Here is a 20,082-nt window from a genome sequence, read left to right on the forward strand (position 1 = left end):
CAGGAGAGCCAAAAGGTTTTCACAGACCTCTTTATGGTCTGAAATTAAATCAGAGATTGAGTCTACTTTTCCAAACCTGTACTTTAAGCTATTCAAACATAGAGACAAAGATTCTTATCAACACAGAATTATGAAGTGAGGCATTAGAATAAGATTTTTAAAATGAGTTAAAGTGTCTTGGAAATAAAATTTTTCAGCTCCTTAGAAAATTCCATCCCAAGTTCCATATTAAGTGCACAGTCCACTTAAAACTGCAATAAAAGAAAATACTGCAAATAAATTCTGCATTTTGAACCCTGCACTTTTTAAGCACACTGCAGCACAACCAAGAAGCACAATGGCCTTTTTCCAACTAGACGTGAAGGAATGACTATCTTAAATTTCCTCCTGTCTTTGATATGAGACCAACACAACAAGGCTGTTGCCACATATCAAGGATTGTGCTGTTGACTCAGCCTGGTTACACCACCCTATGATGCAAGACTTCTGTCAAGCCTTTAAGTTGGGGTAGGCAAAAAGAATATTCTCTGTGATAAACATGATACTGAGCTGTGTCTCTGGCTAGTCAGTATTATGTGATCTACAGCAGGAGCTCAGAATAGTAACCTTTATGGCAATATGTTAATTAAAATCCTCCAAGGGTGAAAACACAAGGGGAAATGATATTGCAAAAAAGCTGTACCTTTCATCCCCCAGCTTGCATCCTGATCCGTTTCATATTGGCCCATAGTTTCAGGCTGACAGAGAAAGAAAGAAGCAATGTAATAGCAAAATACACAAAAACCCCACTCTGAAGATTGTTTAGAGAAAAAACAAACACATAGAACCAAAATGCAGATCCTTGTGTGAGAGAAAGAGAAATGTCTCATTCAAATTTGACCTAATTGCTCAAGTAAGCAAGGTAACACTGAAACTGTCCCATGCTGATGTGTTACTACCATCATCACAAATCACTTCTGCTGCATTGCAACTTTCCTCCTTCTGCTTCACACTGCTGAGGCCACTGACCAGGGAGTCAGTGTGCTGCATGTACCATATATGTGCCTTGTTTGAACCACTGCCTTCTTCCTTTGCTGACAAATGTTATGATGAAAAACAGTACAGGAAATCAGAAAAGCACTATTATGTGATTTTTTTTCCCCCCAAGTCTCATTTTTGCCTGCTAGGGTATCAATGGTGTGCACAGCTATGCCCACAATAACCTGCAAGGCTCCTTGTTGTTTGCTTTTGGGGTTTTATTTATGCAGCACTAGGATGGCTGATTAAAAACAACAAACCACAAAAGCTGGTATGAACCTACAATCCGAACAGAGGACATCCATTCTGAGAGGAATTTTGGCCTCCAGGATTTGACCATGAGCAACCTTTTCAACTCTCATCCAGGTTTAGGATTCTTTACATGAGACAGATGCTGCCATCTGCTGCTTTCCCATCACACTGCAAGGCATCCTGAGTGCTTTGGCCTCGGGAAGCCTTGGGAAGGCTTTGCTGCCTCACCACCAGCGCACTAGCTGGGCCCTTGCTCCCTTCAGATTACTGGCAACACCTGTTCTGAATAGTCAGAAAAGCCTCTTGACTCATAGGTGAGATAAGTTTTATATGGACCCTTTTAAATTTCTAAATATTATTTGACAAAATTTCAGTGTCATTCCTTTCTTCAGAGAAGAATTCAAGAAACCAGGTATTGAAGCAACACAGACATAATTAGTCCTGTAATATTAACTCAAAGGGATGGACATTTCAGCAGCTAAATGGAAAAATCCATTTAGCTACTCCTTAATAATTTCTTTCTTGTAGTTCTTTCTAAATGACTCTCAGTTTGACTCTTGTCACTGGGGAAGTTTAATCCTCCTCATATGATTTTCCAGGTTTCACATCTTCCTTTGGAGAAAGAAAGGAATTTGAACAAGGTGCTCTCCATGCAATCTAGACACAGATAAATTCTTCAAAAGGTAGGTGCACATGCATCTATGTTTTGCTCATTACTATAAACCACAGTGGGTTTTCACCTAATAGTATGAGCCATGAACTGAGAATCCATAATGCTAGATGCCAGAGAGGCCACACTGTCAAACCTTCATTTTTATTTAAGATTAATAAAAGTTGCAAAGAAGCATTAAAAAAAAATTCCTTGTCTGTTCTGATCATAATTTTGTTAGACAATTTTCTTTCTAGATTGCTGCTTGTCATTCAATCTTCATTGAGCCCTCCCTGCCCTAAAAGTGCAATGGCTGTATGTGAATACACACACACCCCACACAGACACACATTCATACTAGAAAAAACAGAACAGATGGTTCAAGGAATGCAAAGGATGTGGGCTGTTCCACCTTTGCTCTGAGATCATTACTTGCCTAATTACAGGCCTGTCTCTATCATTAATTCAAGCTATCCTATGACTAATATGTGCAGCCTGTACATTTTAGATCTTTGTTTGTTTTGGGAGGAGAATCAAGATTCCCAATGCTCACAATGCACACAATTAAAAGGAGAAGCTCAGTCAGTCTCACTCTTGCAGAAAGACAAACTGTAACCCACTTAGAAAATGAATCTGTCAGACAGGGCTGACAGCCAAAACACCTTTCAAGTGTTATTACTGTGTAGATTTTCAACTAGTTACTGAGCTGTCTATTATTCCCTGGAGAATGTATTTAAATGTGTACCTACCTGATGTAAGCCATTCTTTCCATAGCCAGGTAGAGACGCAGATTTAGAATATGGAAATCCTGTAAAAGACATAATATACAGCTAAATCTTTCACAGCCTTTTAAAACAGGGAATCCAAGAAAACATCCAGAAACAGCAATTACAAGATTAATGCAAATATTCATTCAATGAGATGAGATATAACTGACCTATGCTCATCTTTTCTCCATATTTCATGCACATGAACATGTGTAGTAATGTCTAGAAACAGCAGCATGCCAGGGGCACAATGTGGAGAAAGTTGTGGGACTCACATTATGGAAGCCTCCTGCACCTACATGATGCAAAGCTTGTGAATTGAGAGATTGTGAAATCTCTGCCTTCCAGATTGGTGCTAAATCATAACTTGAATTTGGGATTAAAGGGATTTAGATCATCACTTCTGAATGTGCTATATGAGTTCTGGGTTTGGGCTTTGTTTCTTAATAAAGATGGGTTGATACCTTACCCCTTAAAAAAATAAAAACTTTTTTTTCCTGTAAAACATCTCTTGGAAAAAAGCAAAAATGAAGATACAGCAGTGGATCAAGTAAATCAGCCAGAGTATATACACCCAAGTGAAAGAAAGTTTTAAGATGGAGAAAATTGGCAAAGAGGTATTATCATGAATAAATGATGTAATACAGTGTTAAAACTGAGTGTGCTCATTATGAGACAACTGAATTTTAGTATTAAGACTTTAATAAGAAAGTTCAAAAGTTAAACAATAGAAGAATAAACACATGTGTAATAAACATTCCTAATTCTAGTACATTATGTAAAACTGGTGCAAAGAGTTACTGAAGTCAGATAGCTCAAAGACCTGAATGTACAATACTTCTTTCTGTCAAAACTGTTAGCAGCCTGTGTCCAAGGAGGAATGCAGGAAGGGAATCCAGACCCCACTGGATTAATAAATACCCTAAGGAGATTATTAGGAATAAGCATGCAGAAAGAAAAAGCAAAAGATGGATCAGCAGAGAGCTCAAAATGTGCTGAGATAAACTGAAAACTGCCAGAAGTCAAGCTGAGTTAAACACTGAAAATGATATTAAAACAAATAGCAAAAGTTTCTCCAGCTATCCAAATAAAAAGAGAACAAGGCAAGAAGAAATGGGATCACTGGGAGTTGCACTGTGTCAGTACTCAGCACTCAGCAAAGGTGAAAGCCAGTCCAGGTAGGGCTTGAGCACTGAAGGAATATTTCATCCAGGGAACAGAAAGTGCAGTACTGATCACGGATGAAAAGCTAAAGGAGTGAGGGTAGGACAGTGAATCACTGCATGATGGAAAAAAAAATTCAAAGCACTGAATGTACTTAAACAGGGAGCAACAGGCTCACATTGAGTTGCAAACCAAATACCTCCTACCGTTAGAGAAGGGCAACTACAGATTTTATACTTAAGAGAGGAAAAAATAACAAATCATTATGTGAATGGTAGTGCCAGCAGAGAGCAATGAGTAAAATAATACCTGTGCAACAGAATGCCTGTATCTGCAACAAAGCTGTCATCGCTGCTCCTGCCTGGAAAAAACTGCTATGTTGGACATCAGCGTGCAGATCAATCTTTTGGCTACAGAGAAGATGGGCGAGTGAGGTTTGTTCTGTCGCTAAATAACCCTCGGTCACCGAGGAACATTGCCCCAAGGTAAAGAGGCGTTGGCAGCAGAGCCAGGCGGGCCCGGAGCTGTCCCGGAGCCGTCCCGGAGCTGTCCCGGAGCCGCCGGGCTGAGCCGCAGCCGCGGCGCCGGCGACACCGCGCGGCCGCCTGGAGAAGCGGAGCGCAGCGCTGAGAGCCGCTGGTGCAGCTCCTCTCCTCTGTGATTAGACACTGTCTGAACATCAGCTACCCTCGGCAGGGGTATGGCTCCTGCTTCGTCCGGTACGACATTCACTCCAGTCTGAAGCTTCATAAGTATGGCATAGGTGTGAAGCTGCCTCTCAGCACATCATGGACACATCAACGGCAAGGGAGGGTTACATTGCCAAAATTCCCACAGCAAGGGTTACATTTACCATAATTCATGTAATACATTACATGAATTATGGTAAATGATTAGCTATTACACATCTACATATACAGAAACAAGACCCATTTTCACAGGTGGATGTAAGGAGATACTTGATTGTTCCAGCCTCACACTGATGTGCTGTTAGTTGTGTTCTTCTGGGCATTTAAGTAATGTAATGTGGTAAAATTTCTTCTAGAGCAAAACAAACCTTCTGCAGTTTGCTCAGAGGCTGGACAGAAAAATGAAGAGCTTTTTGCTCAGTATATCTGGAAACATTACTACCAATTCACAGCCTGCTAAGTCCCTCCACTCTGCACATAACCACTTGGCACCAAACCTATACCTAACAGGTTTCTTATCTCTGATAGTCACTGACTGTGCCACAGGGATGGGGCTGAGAGCCAGAATTCTCAAGCAGAAGTGCAAGAGGTAGAGATGCTACTCTTCTGTGGTCAATGGGAGGCACATATGAATATTCAGAACTAAATAGGGAAACACTGAATAGACAAGGAATTACATAGGATGTCCACAGGTATTAAAACAGTCAGGTAAGTGAATAAAAGCATAAGGAAAGAAAAAGTGTAAATTTCAGGAAGATAAAACTTCCTCAAATGTCATTTCTGTGTAGCTGCTAACTGGGTAATGGAGTAAACTTTCATACAGGACAGAGAAATGATGATAAAAAGCAATGGAAAATGAAATACACAACCTGTATTGGCATAAATGTGATATTGACCCTGACACAGAGGTGTGAATTATCTATTGCATTTCTAGTTCCACATTCCCAAGATATCAAAAATATGAAAGAAGTGCTAGTATAGCAGAGCGACAGATATAGCAACATTCTCAGGGGAAAAATGAACACCATATATGTTCCTATATAACAGCTCTTGGTGTGCTACATACTTCTCCCTGCTCAAAATCTGCACTTAAGGACTGGTCTCTCAAAACACGTGTAGAAGAGCATCAGATCTACTCCATAAAGCTTCCAGACATACCCCATGTGTGTGTGACCATGAAAGGTTTCAAAGGTGCTCCTTCATGGGCTATCATTTACAGATGTTAAGTGTGTGAGATGGTCAGACTTGGTTCCCCTGCACAAGGAATCCTGCAGTGCACCTTGTGCACATGTTTGTGATTTCTACTAAGTATTAAGTTATCAAATTCCTTTAAGCTAGACCAGGGAGACTGATGATAATCTAAAATAAGTTTTCTTCTTCATCTTGTTACAGCCTTGTGACAGACTTTGTAGCATCTGTTTTCCCTCTTCCTTGCATAGCTAAGCCATAATTTCCTTAATATAAGTTGATGGAGCCAACTATCACATTACCAAAATGCCCACAACACTGACATCCTAGCCCTGCTGCCAGACATGCCTTGCATTGGGTGCATTCTTTTGGAAAACTGCTTCCCCAGCTTGTTCACCCTGGATGACCTGCTACTTCAACATGGGGTAAAGTGGAGGAGGCAAGGAGGAACATCCCAGTTATTTCTTAAAATTCATTAAACTTATTTTCTGTCATGTCTGTAACTTAAAAGTAAAATTCAGGCCCAATAGTAATGCTTCTGACTTGCTGAAATGTGTAATAAGAAACGTGTAGAAATGCTTTTGGTACTGACAGCTAGCATGGGCATATGGTCTCCAGGCCAGTATTCAATTACAAAATTATTCCCTTTCCCACCTGGAATATTTCTGTGACCATGTAACTGTGAGTGATAACAAAAAAAAATTGCCTAAGTTAATCTCTGGAGCAAGGAAATCTTTATGAATATCATGATAGAGAAGGAATAGGTCCATCAATATTCAAAATACATAGTTTGTGTCAAGGACTAATTAGCACAAATGAAAAATCTGCTTGATACTGCCATCCTGTCTACTGAAAATAGGTATCATATAATAAATGGGAACTTTTTTGAGGAGTGGGTGTTTTTGGTAAGAAATCTTTTCTCTCCAAAGAAACAACAGTTCATTTACACAGGCAATGCAGTGTCACTGACATATTTTATGAAAAACCCCTTTGCCAGGATCTTTTCTCCTGAGAAGCTGGGAGGCTTCAGCTTCTCCATGTTTTGCTACTTTGGAATGTGATTTGGAGAATTGTTTACCCAGCATGTGAATTGTTTTTACTTGATGACCAATGACAGCCAGCTGTGTCGAGGCTGTGAGCAGTCACAAGATTTATTATTCATTCCTTTCTTTGCTAGCCTTCTGATGTCTACTTTTTCTTTCTTTAGTACAGTTTTAGTATACCATTTTCTTTCAATATAATATATTTAATGAAATAGTAAATTAGCCTTCTGAAATGTGGAGTCAAGATTCACATCTCTTCCCTCGTCCTGGGAACTTGAACACCATCACAATGCTGCTCCTTTCACTAATACAAAACTACAAATAGTTTATATAAACCATAAAAAGTCTGGAAGCACTGAACGCTTCCAAGCCATCAGACAGAGGGGTGTAGTTATGGCAGAGATCGGGTACAAAGGCAGTGGGGCTGGCTGCAGCAGAGCCAGGGAGCAGTGGGGCTGGGTGCAGCCCAGCCAGGGAGCAGTGGGGCTGGCTGCAGCAGAGCCAGGGAGCAGTGGGGCTGGGTGCAGCCCAGCCAGGGAGCAGTGGGGCTGGCTGCAGCACAGCAGGGAGCAGTGGGGCTGGCTGCAGCCCAGCCGGGGAGCAGTGGGGCTGGCTGCAGCCCAGCAGGGAGCAGTGGGGCTGGCTGCAGCAGGAGCCCTCGGTGCCCCGGCACTCACGGCAGTACGGCGCGGCCGTGCCCTCCTGCGCCCGGTCGCTGCCGGCGGTGAGCGACAGCGAGCGCGTCTCCGAATCCGGGGAGTTGGTTCTGGTCTCCAGATCCCCTTTCAGGATCAGCCAGCTGCTCTTCAGCTGCAGAGAGGAAAAGGCTGTTATAAGATCCAGGATTTAACACCTGCAGGCAGTTCTGCCTTGGCTGTCTCACATGCCCTGTGAACTGTGTGTCTGTTAATGCTCGCTGCCGCTTCTACCATCCTTTATCAAATTACAAAAGCTGACTATATGGTGAATTAGACATCACAGCTACCAGAAACTTTTAATTTTTAGCTGGGCTGAGGGCAGTTTCTCTCTTCATGAAGCTGCCTACCGTGCTCCACTTTAGAAGATGCCCTATGTCAAGAGCAGATTAATTATAAGAAAATGACATTTTTCTTCTAGGTTGATGTGCACCCTGTGTCAGCAGGATTAGCTGAATCACCAGTGCAGATATTGAGACCCAGTGAAAATCCATAGTTTATTGCTCTCAATCTGAATATCCCTGCTTCTCTTTACTAAACCCTTTGGGTGAGAGATTAAGCTTTTCTACGTCTTTTTGGAAAGACCTAAAAGTAGTAATGATTATTTCAATTATTTAAAATAATACCTTTACATCTGAATTTATTTTAAAAACCAGTTGCTTCAAGAATGATCAATACTTCCTTTTGTTCTTTCTGATCATTACCTTCTTATTGTCCTGATCCAAGCTTCCATCCTCCCCTTCTGATCTTCTTGCTGCTGTAAGATTAAATGAATTTAAAAAATTTGAACAGAATGCATCTTATTTTTTGTCTTCTGTTTTGAATGTAGTTATGTTCTGAATTTTTTTAAGAGGGAGAGTAAAATCAATTAAAAAATAGAGTTTGACAGAAAATTTAATGTATAGAGCTATGGTTTCACATAATTAACTGAAATAATTTTGCAAGTATTACAGTATTCCTCATCCTTATTGTATACAGTGAATTTAGAGAATCTATTCCTGCTGGATTTTGAACCTGCATTTTCAGGAAGAGACTACTTTTGGGGAATGACTGGTGGGAAAAAGAATTGTACATCATAACTTAGGGACAAATTTCTACAGCCACCACTCACAGGGAAGCCACTTCCCCCTTCTGTGTAACAGTGACCATAAAAATACGAATAGTCACACAGATATTTTGTAGTCAGCACATCTGGATCTCCTGGAATCCCAAAGAGGGCAGACAATCATGGTAAAGAAAATTATGAACAAACTTGGCATTGCCTCTTTATAAAGTATGCATGAGAGATTGTGTAAGACTCTAAAATTCAAAATTCTTGACCAACCAATTTTTGTGAATGTATTTTCCTCTTCTGCCCATATTGTCCTGTTAAAGAATGCTTCCCAAAAAAAGCTGCTGATGTTTTACCATTGGGTTATTTCCTTTTAAATTTCCAACTTGCTGAGAAGAAAACTGAAACCTCAAAGCCCTTCATTAGATAACTCCCAACCCTTGAATGTGTTTTCCCTTGTCTTTCATTTCCCAGGGTATTGTTCCAGACACCTAGTTACACTCGAGAATCTTACAGAAATTTCACACAATTTGCCAAATTTCACACAATTTCAGGTAAGTTCTTAAAATTTCCTACTTGCCTTTGTATCCCTCTGGATAGTTTGGGGAGAGTTTTAATGGTGCAGAACTGGAATAATGGAAGGACATAGCATAACTTTAGGCCCATGAAGAATGAATGTGACAAAGGGGTTGTCTGCAATGCCTGAGAAAAATGGCCCTGTGCAATGTGATGTAGCCAGAAAAAGTAATTATTATTAAGAAAAAGGGTACAATAATACAACAGTAAAGCTCAGATGAGATTCTTTGAGATGGAGAAGAGATTAAATTGCACCATTACAAGTGCTGGAAAAGTCCCAGCAAGTTGGGAAAAACTCTGCCCTCTCCAGTTCCCCAGCCATCATGTCTGCAGAGGATCCGCCCTGTGTCTAAACAACACAGGTGAAAGGCCACTACCCAAAACATTTCAGTGTTATTCTGATGCAATTTCTGGTGCCATTGCACAGCTCACATCCAGACCTTAACTGGTTTTGCTGAGGAGGTGGTAGCTAAAAAATGAAAAATTGCCATAAGGAAAATATCTGTAGGTTGGAGGTGAAAGTCTGGAGCTGTAGAGGGTTTGGCTGCTTCCCCCCATTTCAATCCAATTCAAGTGTGGGGGAAAAAAAGCTGGGTTACAAAATGTGAACAGCATTACAAAAAAGGTTTTCACAGTTATCTCACAGCCTCCTGACAAGGGTATTTCCCCATGATGGCAAGATGCTTCTCTGAGGAATAAAATAGGAAGGAATATTTAAATATGACAGATGATGAAAAAAGCCCCTACGCTGCAAGAAGGACCTAAACCTGGTTCACAGGTACTTTGGGAGCACACCCCAAACTGTAAGTCAAGAAGTTATTCCAGGTTATGTGTACAGATCTTGCTCTCATTAAATCAGAAATCCTTATAGAGCATCTGATGCATTTTTGGAAATTTTTATTTTTGTTTCAAGACATTGATGTTTTCAAAGGAAAAACACCCCATGCTTGATTCAAGGTTTCTGTTCAGAAATTTCAAGAAAGTTCCACAAGATCTGACTTCAAAGAGAGGCAGAGGATTTAGAGCCAAAATCGGTGCGGGCCTTGAAGGCCAGCCCCTCCCAAGTTCCTGAGAAGGCTTCATATAACACATTGCTGGCAGATAAAACCAAGTGCCCTGAATTTCATCAGTACTGAGCATTAGCCTCACCACTACAAGGGATACTCTGTTCTGCCATGAATCCCAACGTGATTTCAAAACTTTTTTAGTAACTTTGAATGATGTTCAAATATTTCTAAAACACACACACACACACACACACACACACACACACACACACACACACACACACACACAATCATGCAGGCTCTTACACTCTTCACTCTCCAAGCCTAGCTCTGAGCCTGATCTCTTGCATGTTCCATTCTTACACCACCTTTTTCTTATTCTGAAGTTGGTTGTTTATAATAGAAACACAGGAGCTGAGCCTATAGCAAATCTGGTGGGTGCTGATGTAACTAAAACCTTTTAAACCAAATGTTTTGCAAGAGCTTCTTGCACTTCTTGTTTTAAAGAACATTTTTGTGCTTGTTTGTTCAAACTTGGTCTCTTCAACAAAGGAATGTTCCCTGGCTCCTTTTCAGTATGAATTAGCTCAGTGTCCCATTAGCTTGAGGAGCTGAATCATCAGCTGCTCATGTGTTCATGCTTTAGCTGGCAGTTCTTCCAGAACAAAAAATAATTTTTTTTAGAATTTGATATTCATTTGTATTATTTTTATTGGAAGGAAAGTTTATTGATTTTTGTTGTTGTTGCTGTTTCTGGATTTTATGGGTTTGGGGATTTTTTAGTTAGAGTCAATTATGTTTTGCCCTCTGGTAGGGAAAAAAATGTATTTCCAACACAATCTTTCAGAAAGTCTATAATCTAGAAAAGAAAGTTTAAGACATATATTTTTGTTAACCTATTGAGATTGCTGACTTGCTGCTTTAACTCTCTGCTAACTTCAGTGATTACAGGGACAACTCCATACAGCAGTGCAAAACTGACATAATCCAGACTTCAACAGACAGCAAACTGATATAAAAATGCCCAGCATGCAAATATAAAGCTGTTGCTTAGAATCCTCTTTGCAAACCAAAAGTATCTATAAAATTAAATTAAACAGCAGGATACAGGATATCAGAGTCCTACCATCAGCTTCTGTAAATGAGTGAAACTATGCTGACTTACACTAGCTTATTGTTACTTTGCATTTGTTCATGATTTTTCCAAACACCATTATAATATTCAACTTTTTTAGTTGTCTGTCTTTTTTTTTTTTTTTTTTCTCAGCCTGAGAAGTTACATCTAATGATTGATATTGAGGAGCAGGCACAGAGGGGCAGGAGAGGGCAAACAGGGCGTGGAGCAGCAGTCAGGGCACAGCACAGCACTTTATGTGGCATTCAGTATCAGCTCTGAATCATCACAACATATCAAAACACCAGTATCCCACTGCTGGAGAACTTACTGTATCCCTGGACATCACGTTATACCAAGCGCTATTTAATTTTCATGTCACTTTTTCTCCTTTTCTATTTGAGGCTATAGGGACATAATGAAATGCTACAGCAAACAAATTTGGGAGTGAATACACATTTTTTGCAAAGACACATAGATAAAACTGCAACAGAGAAAAGCAGACAGTACCATGCTGTTTGTAGATAGGAGGTTTCCTATAGATGTTGTCTTTTGCGCCAGTGTCTGAGGAAGAGGAAAGAGAAAGGAAAGAATGAAAGAGTAAGCAAGCAGTTCAGACCACACTGCTCTTGTCTCCTCTCAGCAACAGTAACAATGCAAAAACTTCAGCAAAAACTCTGCATTCATTCAGTGGTTTGCCATTCACTGGTTATTAAAAGAGAATGGAACTTTATCCATCATATGCTGAAAACCTTTATACCTACCTGTGCAACATAACCCCTCCAAGTCCCTAAAAATGCTCTAAGACAACTTGAGTGCCATCCATGTGGTGGTATGTAGGTGGTTTCATCTGCACTACCAGAATATACTTCATAATCAGCAAAAAAGAAACTGGCACACTTGCCACTATTGAAAACTCATATAGGAGTACAACTGTCACACTAGGAAAAGGATTTTCTCCATTATTTATAAATAAAGTGTACATGTTCAGGTATGAAGGTTTATACTGTAAATACCAACAATTCTTTTAAGAAATCCTATAATTTGTCTTTACTTTGAATTGTATAGCCAACCTGGCCTTCCAGGAATTTTCTGGAAGCACTCAGAGCCACAGTCTAGGGTTCCCATATCACATTGTACAGACATCAGATTTACTCAGTACTGTGGGCCTGAGCAGACAGAATCCCTAATTGTGGTCTGTTTACAGAAACATTACCACAGAAGCTAAATGTGACTAAACAAAGGATTTCAGTGAGGAGGTAGATGTGTTCAGCAGTCAAAAAGCTAGATGGTGTGGATGTAAGTTTAATGTGCTTGTTGACTGAACTTGAAAACAGTACAGCACATATACAAAGATTCCACAATGAGCCTCCTGCATTCTGAAGCCTTCCAGCTTCTTTTAAAGTTTATGTTACTATTACTTAAATCCAGATAAGAGACTGATAAGAAGAAAAAAAAACCAAACAACAAAAACCCCTTCAGTCATTCCTCCTGCACACAAATTCAATACATCTATGCAGTTATGGCACTATAAACCATAGGATCTTAGAAACATTAAGGCTGTAAAAGACATCTAAGATCATCTAGTTCAGCCACTAACACAGTGCTGCAACTTTGTACTGTTGGTAACATTTTTCATTCTGTTCCTTCTGTAAAGCAATTTTTTTTGAACATATAGGTACATGAGCACACAATTTCTTTTATTTTTGAGATGAAGTTTAACAACAGATATTCACTTAGTAGCCATTTTCTCTTTCTGCACTTTGAAATTCACAAATCAATGCCAAAAAAACCCCCAAAATTACATTCAGAAGAGAACAAACAGGTGCTAGAAACTGAAGATCAAAAGCTAAGCAGTTAATGCCTACCTGGAATATGGAAATGCCTAGGAGCCTGCTGATAGACAGAAGGAGAAGATTTGCTGTCAGAGTACATGGATAAGCTTGGAGTGCTCCGACCACTTTCACTGCCTCCAAGGGGAAGAGCAAAGAAAGCAGATAAAAGAAAAATGGAAAGCAAAGTAGAGTATTTCAAGCATAAAAGCTTGTTTAGAATGACTTGTTAATCCAACAGTTTTAAATACATGTTTTTGTAAAACCCATTCTTTTTCAACATAGTATATTGGCTCAGACTCCTAACACCTCATCAAAAATTACTATCTGATGGATGTCAGATTAAAATGCTCTACTTTGAAGTGAAAACTTCTCTTTTAATGATGCTTTAAGAAGAAAATCAAAGGATAAGAACATCCAGAATCTTTCAATACATTTTGCACAGCCTTAATGGAATAATCTATTGATCAAGTGTTTTAAATGCTATGGCTGGTAGCCTGCCCCTGAAACTAGTAATACACAGTTCAATAGTGTTTAAACTATCTCAAAGCAGGACCAGACCAAAATATAAACATTATGGTTAAGTCAAAAAATGCTGCATATATCAGTGACAAAAAGAGATGCTGAAATTTGGCTTTCAATTGCAAACCTTTCCCACAGGTAACATGCCACAGCATTTTTATGCAAACAAGGTTGGATTATCAAGTCATGGATCTATAATGCCATAGTCACTTCACCAGATTTCAAGATATCCATAGGATTTTTCCACTTGTTTTTTCAAATGCTTATTAGGTGCCATTCATCTCCTCTTGGCTTATTTCCCTGAAGCACACTCTATGGCATTATAGTGCTGCTTGGCAAACAAAAAAGTAAAGCTCTACTTTTTTGGGACTTGTAAAATCCTTTTAGTTTACAGCACTGTTAAGCAACTGGAAGCAAACATGACATTTATTCTCACATCAAATGATTGTTAATTTGCTGTTATTGTTTTAGTGTGGATGAAGCACAAATTTAATGGCTGGTAATAATGATGTTGTAGCAAGTTTTCTGGGGTAAAGAAAGTGCAGCAGCTCAGGGCATTAGATCTGCAACTGAGTTTTGCCTTCATGAAGGGGATGTTCCATACCCACAGAGCTGCTGGGTTCCCAGAGCTGCCAAGGCCATGCCTGTGGGGGTGGTCTCTGCTGACACACAGTGGGTTCATGGCCACCCCACTGCCACCAAAGCCAGCCTTGCCATGCACCACTGAGGTCAAGGGGACAGTGCCACCGAGCTCAGTGGGAGCAGAGACAGGACAGACAAGGTCAGAAGAGCGTGCTGTGTTATCTCATGACAATACACCAACTAATCCACCCTACATTTTGTGTCTGCTGTGCTCACAGGAGACCAAAAATTAAAAATCAAAAGCTGTTCAGCTGTGACCACTCAGTGATTTCTTGTTGGAAAGGTGTAATCTGGGACACTGAGAGATTGAAATCCCAGCTACAGGTGCTGAGAGCCTATGGTCCTTCCAAAATGTTAAGAAAAAATTAAGGAGTTACTGAGAGTCTGGTGCATCACCATGAGCTTGCAGGCAAGTAGTCCTCAGACAAGAAACAAGTCAGTTATTCAGTTTCTTGACTCCCACTTTGACCTTGGAAGGAAAAAAGCGGGGACAGGTTTTCACTCCACATTTATGAATTCCCCTCTTTCTTTGCTGCTTGCTGCCCAGATTCCTGCCTATCCCTATTAAATAGAAGAACCCTCAATGTCACTGGAAGATACTTACTAAAATAACATCACACCTCCAAAATTCTTAAAAATTTTGTAATGTCCTTCACTCAAGTTAAATATTGTTATTGGAATTTTCTAATTTAAACAGAAAATGAAAGTTCTCAAGCAATTTCCACAGTGAACTGATTTCTCATTTACTTAAAAATTAGCATATTATTAGAATGCCTATTCATATATGATCTGCATGAATAATCACTTCACTGAGCAGTGACTCAAGGTGCTGGTATTGTACACACACAGAGAGTCATTCTTCAGACAGCGTAGAGTGTCAGCAAGGAATCAGGAGGAAGCATTAATTAAGAGGAATAAGCTTGTAGGAACACAAGATGTAAGTGCAAGTACCAGGGGACAGGGAATCTAAAAATTGCTCAGTGCAAGGATCATCTGTGTGGAGCAGTTTGCAAAGCCATCACCTCTAACTTGCTCAAAATGGAAGAATTAAGGATGAAATTATGGAAAAGGTTCTTCTTAGACTCCACTCATAAAAACTGATGCACATTTGAACTTTCATTCTGCCACTGATTCAGATAAACATGTGAGTAGTTGTATTTCACATTTTGCATACCAAAGTAAGTGTTTAATAATAAAGCAAACTGAAGACCCATGTAGAAAGTTAATGAGGAGGAACTACAGACAGTCACTTAAGCAAGGCTATAATTTCAATCTCTAAAATGAGACTTTGCCAATAAACTATCTCTTTCAAGGTTTGCTTAGTACAGACTGAAGAAGAACTTCAAATAAATTCTCAGAGAAAAGACAACTACCAGAGAGAGCAATTTTTCAAACTTTTGGTTTTGCCTTCTGCTGTAAGCAGCCACAGGCTGTGATCTTCCCTACTGATCAGTGAAGAGCAAAAAACCAGAATCTTGAACTCTTCCCTGGATGTTGTTTAACTTGGAAAGAATCTGGGAAGGCTTACTTTGAACTTGAGTGTAAACCACAAAAACTTCCTTGTGTCTTCTGGTTGCTGACAGGGCAGGCTGTACTTTTAACCCTGTGTGTGTAGAGCCAACTGACCAGGGCTCAGACCATGCTCCATTTTCAAGGCAAAGGATAATATTGCTTATATCTCCTACTTACTCAGCTTTTATCTTATCTGTGAGAATGGGCAATTTTATAGTAAGTTACAGCAAGAGCTGTCTAAGTTCAGGACTGAAAGAACAAACAGATGCCACTGGTTGAATGAGGGAGCCATCCAAGCCTACTCACAAAACTGGACCCTTTAATATTTCTGCCCATGGTGCATTAAGTTAAAAGAAGTTTTCTGAAGTTTGATGACTAATTATTTTCAAGTGTTCAAAGCCAAAAAAAAAAAAAGGGCTTTGGAAGCTGTGCTCCTGCACTACAAAGTCAAAATAATTTCCACTATGTTTTAAGCAAACATTTTTTCAGCAGGGCTCAGCACAAAGACTCCATCACCTCAAGAGGAACTACTACACCAAGCCCAGGTGCTTGGAATATCACACCTACCACTTGCAGTGGCATGGACTCTGAAGCTTTCTTGAAGTGGGGTTGTCACAGAACTTATTTTGATGACAAAAATCCTTAAAAGAGTGCAACCAAATCATCTGCCTTCATGATAAATAGCAGCTCATCCCATGACACTTCATGGGAGCTGGACTGCAGAACACTGATGGAAGCACAGGAACTTAGTAATCATATTTGTCATTGGAAAAAATTATGAACCCTGTCATTCTCAGGAAGAACATGATGCAACCTCAGTGAAACCAGAAGGAAGATTTTGCTTTTCTTAATTTCCCTGGGGTAGTAATGTATCTGTCTACTGGAAGTGTAAATAAATTTCTTTTATGTCATTTGTGGAGTGCTGGTTTTAAAAATATTACTTCTAGTATAGTAAAGCAGTGTATTATTTTTGGATCTTATAATTTTTTTTTTTTTAAATAAGCAAGATTTCACTTTCTTAAAACTGAAGTGGCAACATCAAGGTTGATCTGGATACAAACCAACTATTGCTACATTCCCTCTCTTCCACACTAACCACTTTGAAGAGAAAAAAGAGCACATCCACACCATCAAAAGGCTCCTTAAGATAAGGAAAAAACCACATTCTGCAACTCTGAATTTAGAGACCTTGAAGAGGATGAAGCGAATCTTTGGAATGATTTTGGACAGAGACATTAACTCAGTGTAAGTCAGTGAATAACCTGTTCAACCCTGGCAGGGCCCAGGACTACCTACTTAGGAAAATTATAAAAAGGTTCACCTGCCTCAAAGGAACACTGTGAAGCACTGTAAGGTACTGCCTGCAAAATATTTTAGCTCCTTGATAAAAAAGTGCCTCAGAATTGCAAAATATTATAATTTTGATCACATTACTAATAATTATTTGGGTACAAGTAGGTACCACTTAACGATTCCTTCATCCAAACAGCAGCACTGAATAATTGCTGCTGCTCTGAGAAACAGCAGGTAGCACTGAGCAGAAACGCATTTGCACAGAGTGCTGCCAAGCAGCTGCCAACAGGACTTTGAGGAAAGGCTTTCCATACACTGAAATCCTGTGCTGCAGCACACTAAAGAAGTTTCTCTTACTCAGTACATCAGGTTGGATAATACCATCCAAAATGAGAGGACAGATACAAAAACAGTTCAAGCAGTGCCTCAGAGAATACCAGGGATTGTGCCAGCCTTTCCAGAAATATGTGGGAGGCTGACTGCTTCTGGTTGTGGAAAGGAGATTTGCAGGTAGCCTCTAAAACAACAACAAACAGTTTAATCTCATCAGCTCTTTGCTCCAAAATTTTCTCTCAAGGATCATATTTGGATGTCTCCAGCTTGATTCTGTTCCTGTTTATCCCAGTGAAATTCAGCTGACTTTGGGCATCACCAGGGCCCAAAAGAAGATGCATTAGTTATTATTCCAATGGCAATAGAATATTAACCTACTATTCACTTGAATGTGCAAATCTGTCTCCTGCAGAGGGTCATTCCCTTTTCTCTACTGGTTACAACCTCAAGAACAACAGTTTTACTTTATTAAATCAGAGAGTATATGAGAGTCAAGGAACAGGCATTGAAAGTGTTTGCCATTCATGTGGCCTCACAGTTCCTACTGTCACTAGAGAAGACAGACTCAGGGGAAGGCAAATGTGGTAGGTGAATGCCTTCTCTTTCAGACATTTACCAACTGACTAAAACAAAGCCTTTGCCTCAAAGGTTCTTGGCATTTCTCAGCACTGTCTCATCCACAACATGGAGGTTGCTAGAAGTTACATCCACTGCAAAAAAACTAATGGCAAGGGGAACAGATTCAGTTACTATTTTGTGAGATACAGCACAGACTAATTGAGAGTCAGTGCAGCTGCGCTGATGTAACCAGCTATCATAATTTTTGGCAATGCTACAAATAATATGAAGAATATCTAAATGTAGGTTGGAAGGTTAGATAACTGATCATCCTATGTTGTATCAAATGTGTAAGCTTATTATACTATTTAGCATCACCAGAAAGGCTAAAGGTATTTTAGAACTAACAGACTTTTAAATATTTTCCTTCCTCAGCTTCATTATAAAAGCTATTTCCTTCCCTCTATCCCTTTGAAAGACACTGAACACTTACTGAAAAAGCAAAAATAAAACACCCCATACCCACTCAGTTTGTAAAACTTACACAGTACATCAAGAAAGCATTTGCACAAAATTAAGACAAATTTTATCCAAGTGGAAGCCATGCTTGCACAGACATAAAAGTGAAACACAGCTGAATAAATCTACATTATCACAGCACGGTTTTGCATTCCTGGACCTTACCTTTGAAGAAAGGGATGTAATGATGTCTGAATGTAGATGTAAGGCTTGGGTGTTGGGGCAGGGAGATGCAGCTACTGGTACCAAGACTGTGAGTACCAGCTGGGGGCAACAGAGAGTAAGTGAAAATAAACTATTTAGTTCACTTACTGAAAGCCACAAATTACAATGCCATCCTTTTTTTTTCAGGAACATTTTCCTCCTGATGCTTAGAAAACATACAGTTTACATTTCAGTCTTCCTCTCTCTCTGGTTATTGCTAAAAACATGCCAGTGGCCACACTGTGGGGTCGGCCAAGGGACAGGGCCTTTCTGCAGACAGCAAGGGCATCACCCAAACCGCTGCAACGCATCAGAAAATATTCCAGAAAAGGCACCACAAAAGGCATGGCTGCACTCAGGGGAAAACCTGCATATTAAAAAGCTGCAAGAGGGAATGAGAAATGCTCATAATGGGTCTCATGAAATGAAATGGGAAGAGCTTCTCTGTCTCTGCAGAGAACTGTGCCAGGAGTGGGTCCAGTTCTCACTGTCGGCGCTGCACACTGCCATGATTTAGTTCACAATGCACAGGGCACTCTAGTGCATGGCTAATTTAAATACTTGAAGAAACATCCTGAAGTTATTTGAGCTCTGAAAGTTAGATATGTGATTAAGTACCTTGAAAAATACTCTCAAGTCATCTCAGCTTTGCTGCAATAACATCCTGATACACAGTTTGGAGGCAATTATTAAAAATGGTTATTATGAAGATTATCTTCTAAATTTTAAAGCATTCAATTTTTTTTTGGAATTCCTTTTGTCTTTCCTTCTTGCTTTAACATTGTGCTACTAAGATGAGGTGTGACAGCTACCAGACCTTCAGCAGAGATTATTGTCACTCTCAAGGATTTTTTTATACTCCACCTCATTTCCATTTTGTCAAAGACTTTGTGTAGTACAAATATTCAAATCCTGTAAAAACTGTTTCTGTTACCTCTAAAATCTTCATTTTCTCTGGAAAGATTAAGAACTTGCGTATTTCCAAACTAGTTTAGAATTATAATGTATCCCTAATGAAATTAAAAGACAACCAAAAAAATATAAATGCTCTGTGTTCTTCACCTAAATGATGGAGTAGAGAAAAAAATACGATTAATTTTGAGTAATATCACCAATTATTTTCAAGGATAAAACCCTGTACCGAGCCCAAATACGAATGGGGTTTTGTAAAGTATTCCCATGCAAAGGTCAAAAGGAGATGATCCCTCCTGTCTGCGGGACAAGAGCACCAACACAGCTGCTGCTACAGCCCAAAGCTGCAAAAAACTGTCTTTAAACTTCTCAACTAAAGCAACTTGGCCTTCAAAACTCAGCCATCAGAATTAGTCATTCCTCCAGCTCTTGCCCTGTGGAGAAGGGACATGAACCACGACCCTGTGGTACAAGAATGTAACACAAGGTCACTCGATCACCTCTTGGCTTTGTGTGCACTCACTGCTACTGTGCCACCCCTTG

At 39.8% G+C, this 20,082-nt stretch overlaps 1 protein-coding gene across 4 annotated transcripts in view; it reads right to left on the reverse strand.

Moving 5' to 3' along the window:
- The window catches only part of ABLIM2 (actin binding LIM protein family member 2), a 128,832-nt gene that overhangs the window by 14,558 nt on the left and 94,192 nt on the right, over positions 1–20,082 (reverse strand). For 2 of the 4 annotated variants that reach the window (XM_050973344.1, XM_050973343.1), the window contains 5 exons: positions 11,723–11,776; positions 8,169–8,221; positions 7,447–7,579; positions 2,668–2,726; positions 683–737 (listed from right to left, as the gene is read on the reverse strand). In XM_050973344.1, coding sequence (XP_050829301.1) covers positions 683–737; positions 2,668–2,726; positions 7,447–7,579; positions 8,169–8,221; positions 11,723–11,776 — 354 coding nt within the window. The remainder of the gene's footprint in view (positions 1–682; positions 738–2,667; positions 2,727–7,446; positions 7,580–8,168; positions 8,222–11,722; positions 11,777–20,082) is intronic. The other 2 variants (XM_030238901.2, XM_030238900.2) reach the window with 1 other exon arrangement.

The sequence above is a fragment of the Serinus canaria genome, chromosome 4 (genome assembly GCF_022539315.1).
Source record: "Serinus canaria isolate serCan28SL12 chromosome 4, serCan2020, whole genome shotgun sequence".
Lineage (NCBI taxonomy): Eukaryota > Metazoa > Chordata > Aves > Passeriformes > Fringillidae > Serinus > Serinus canaria.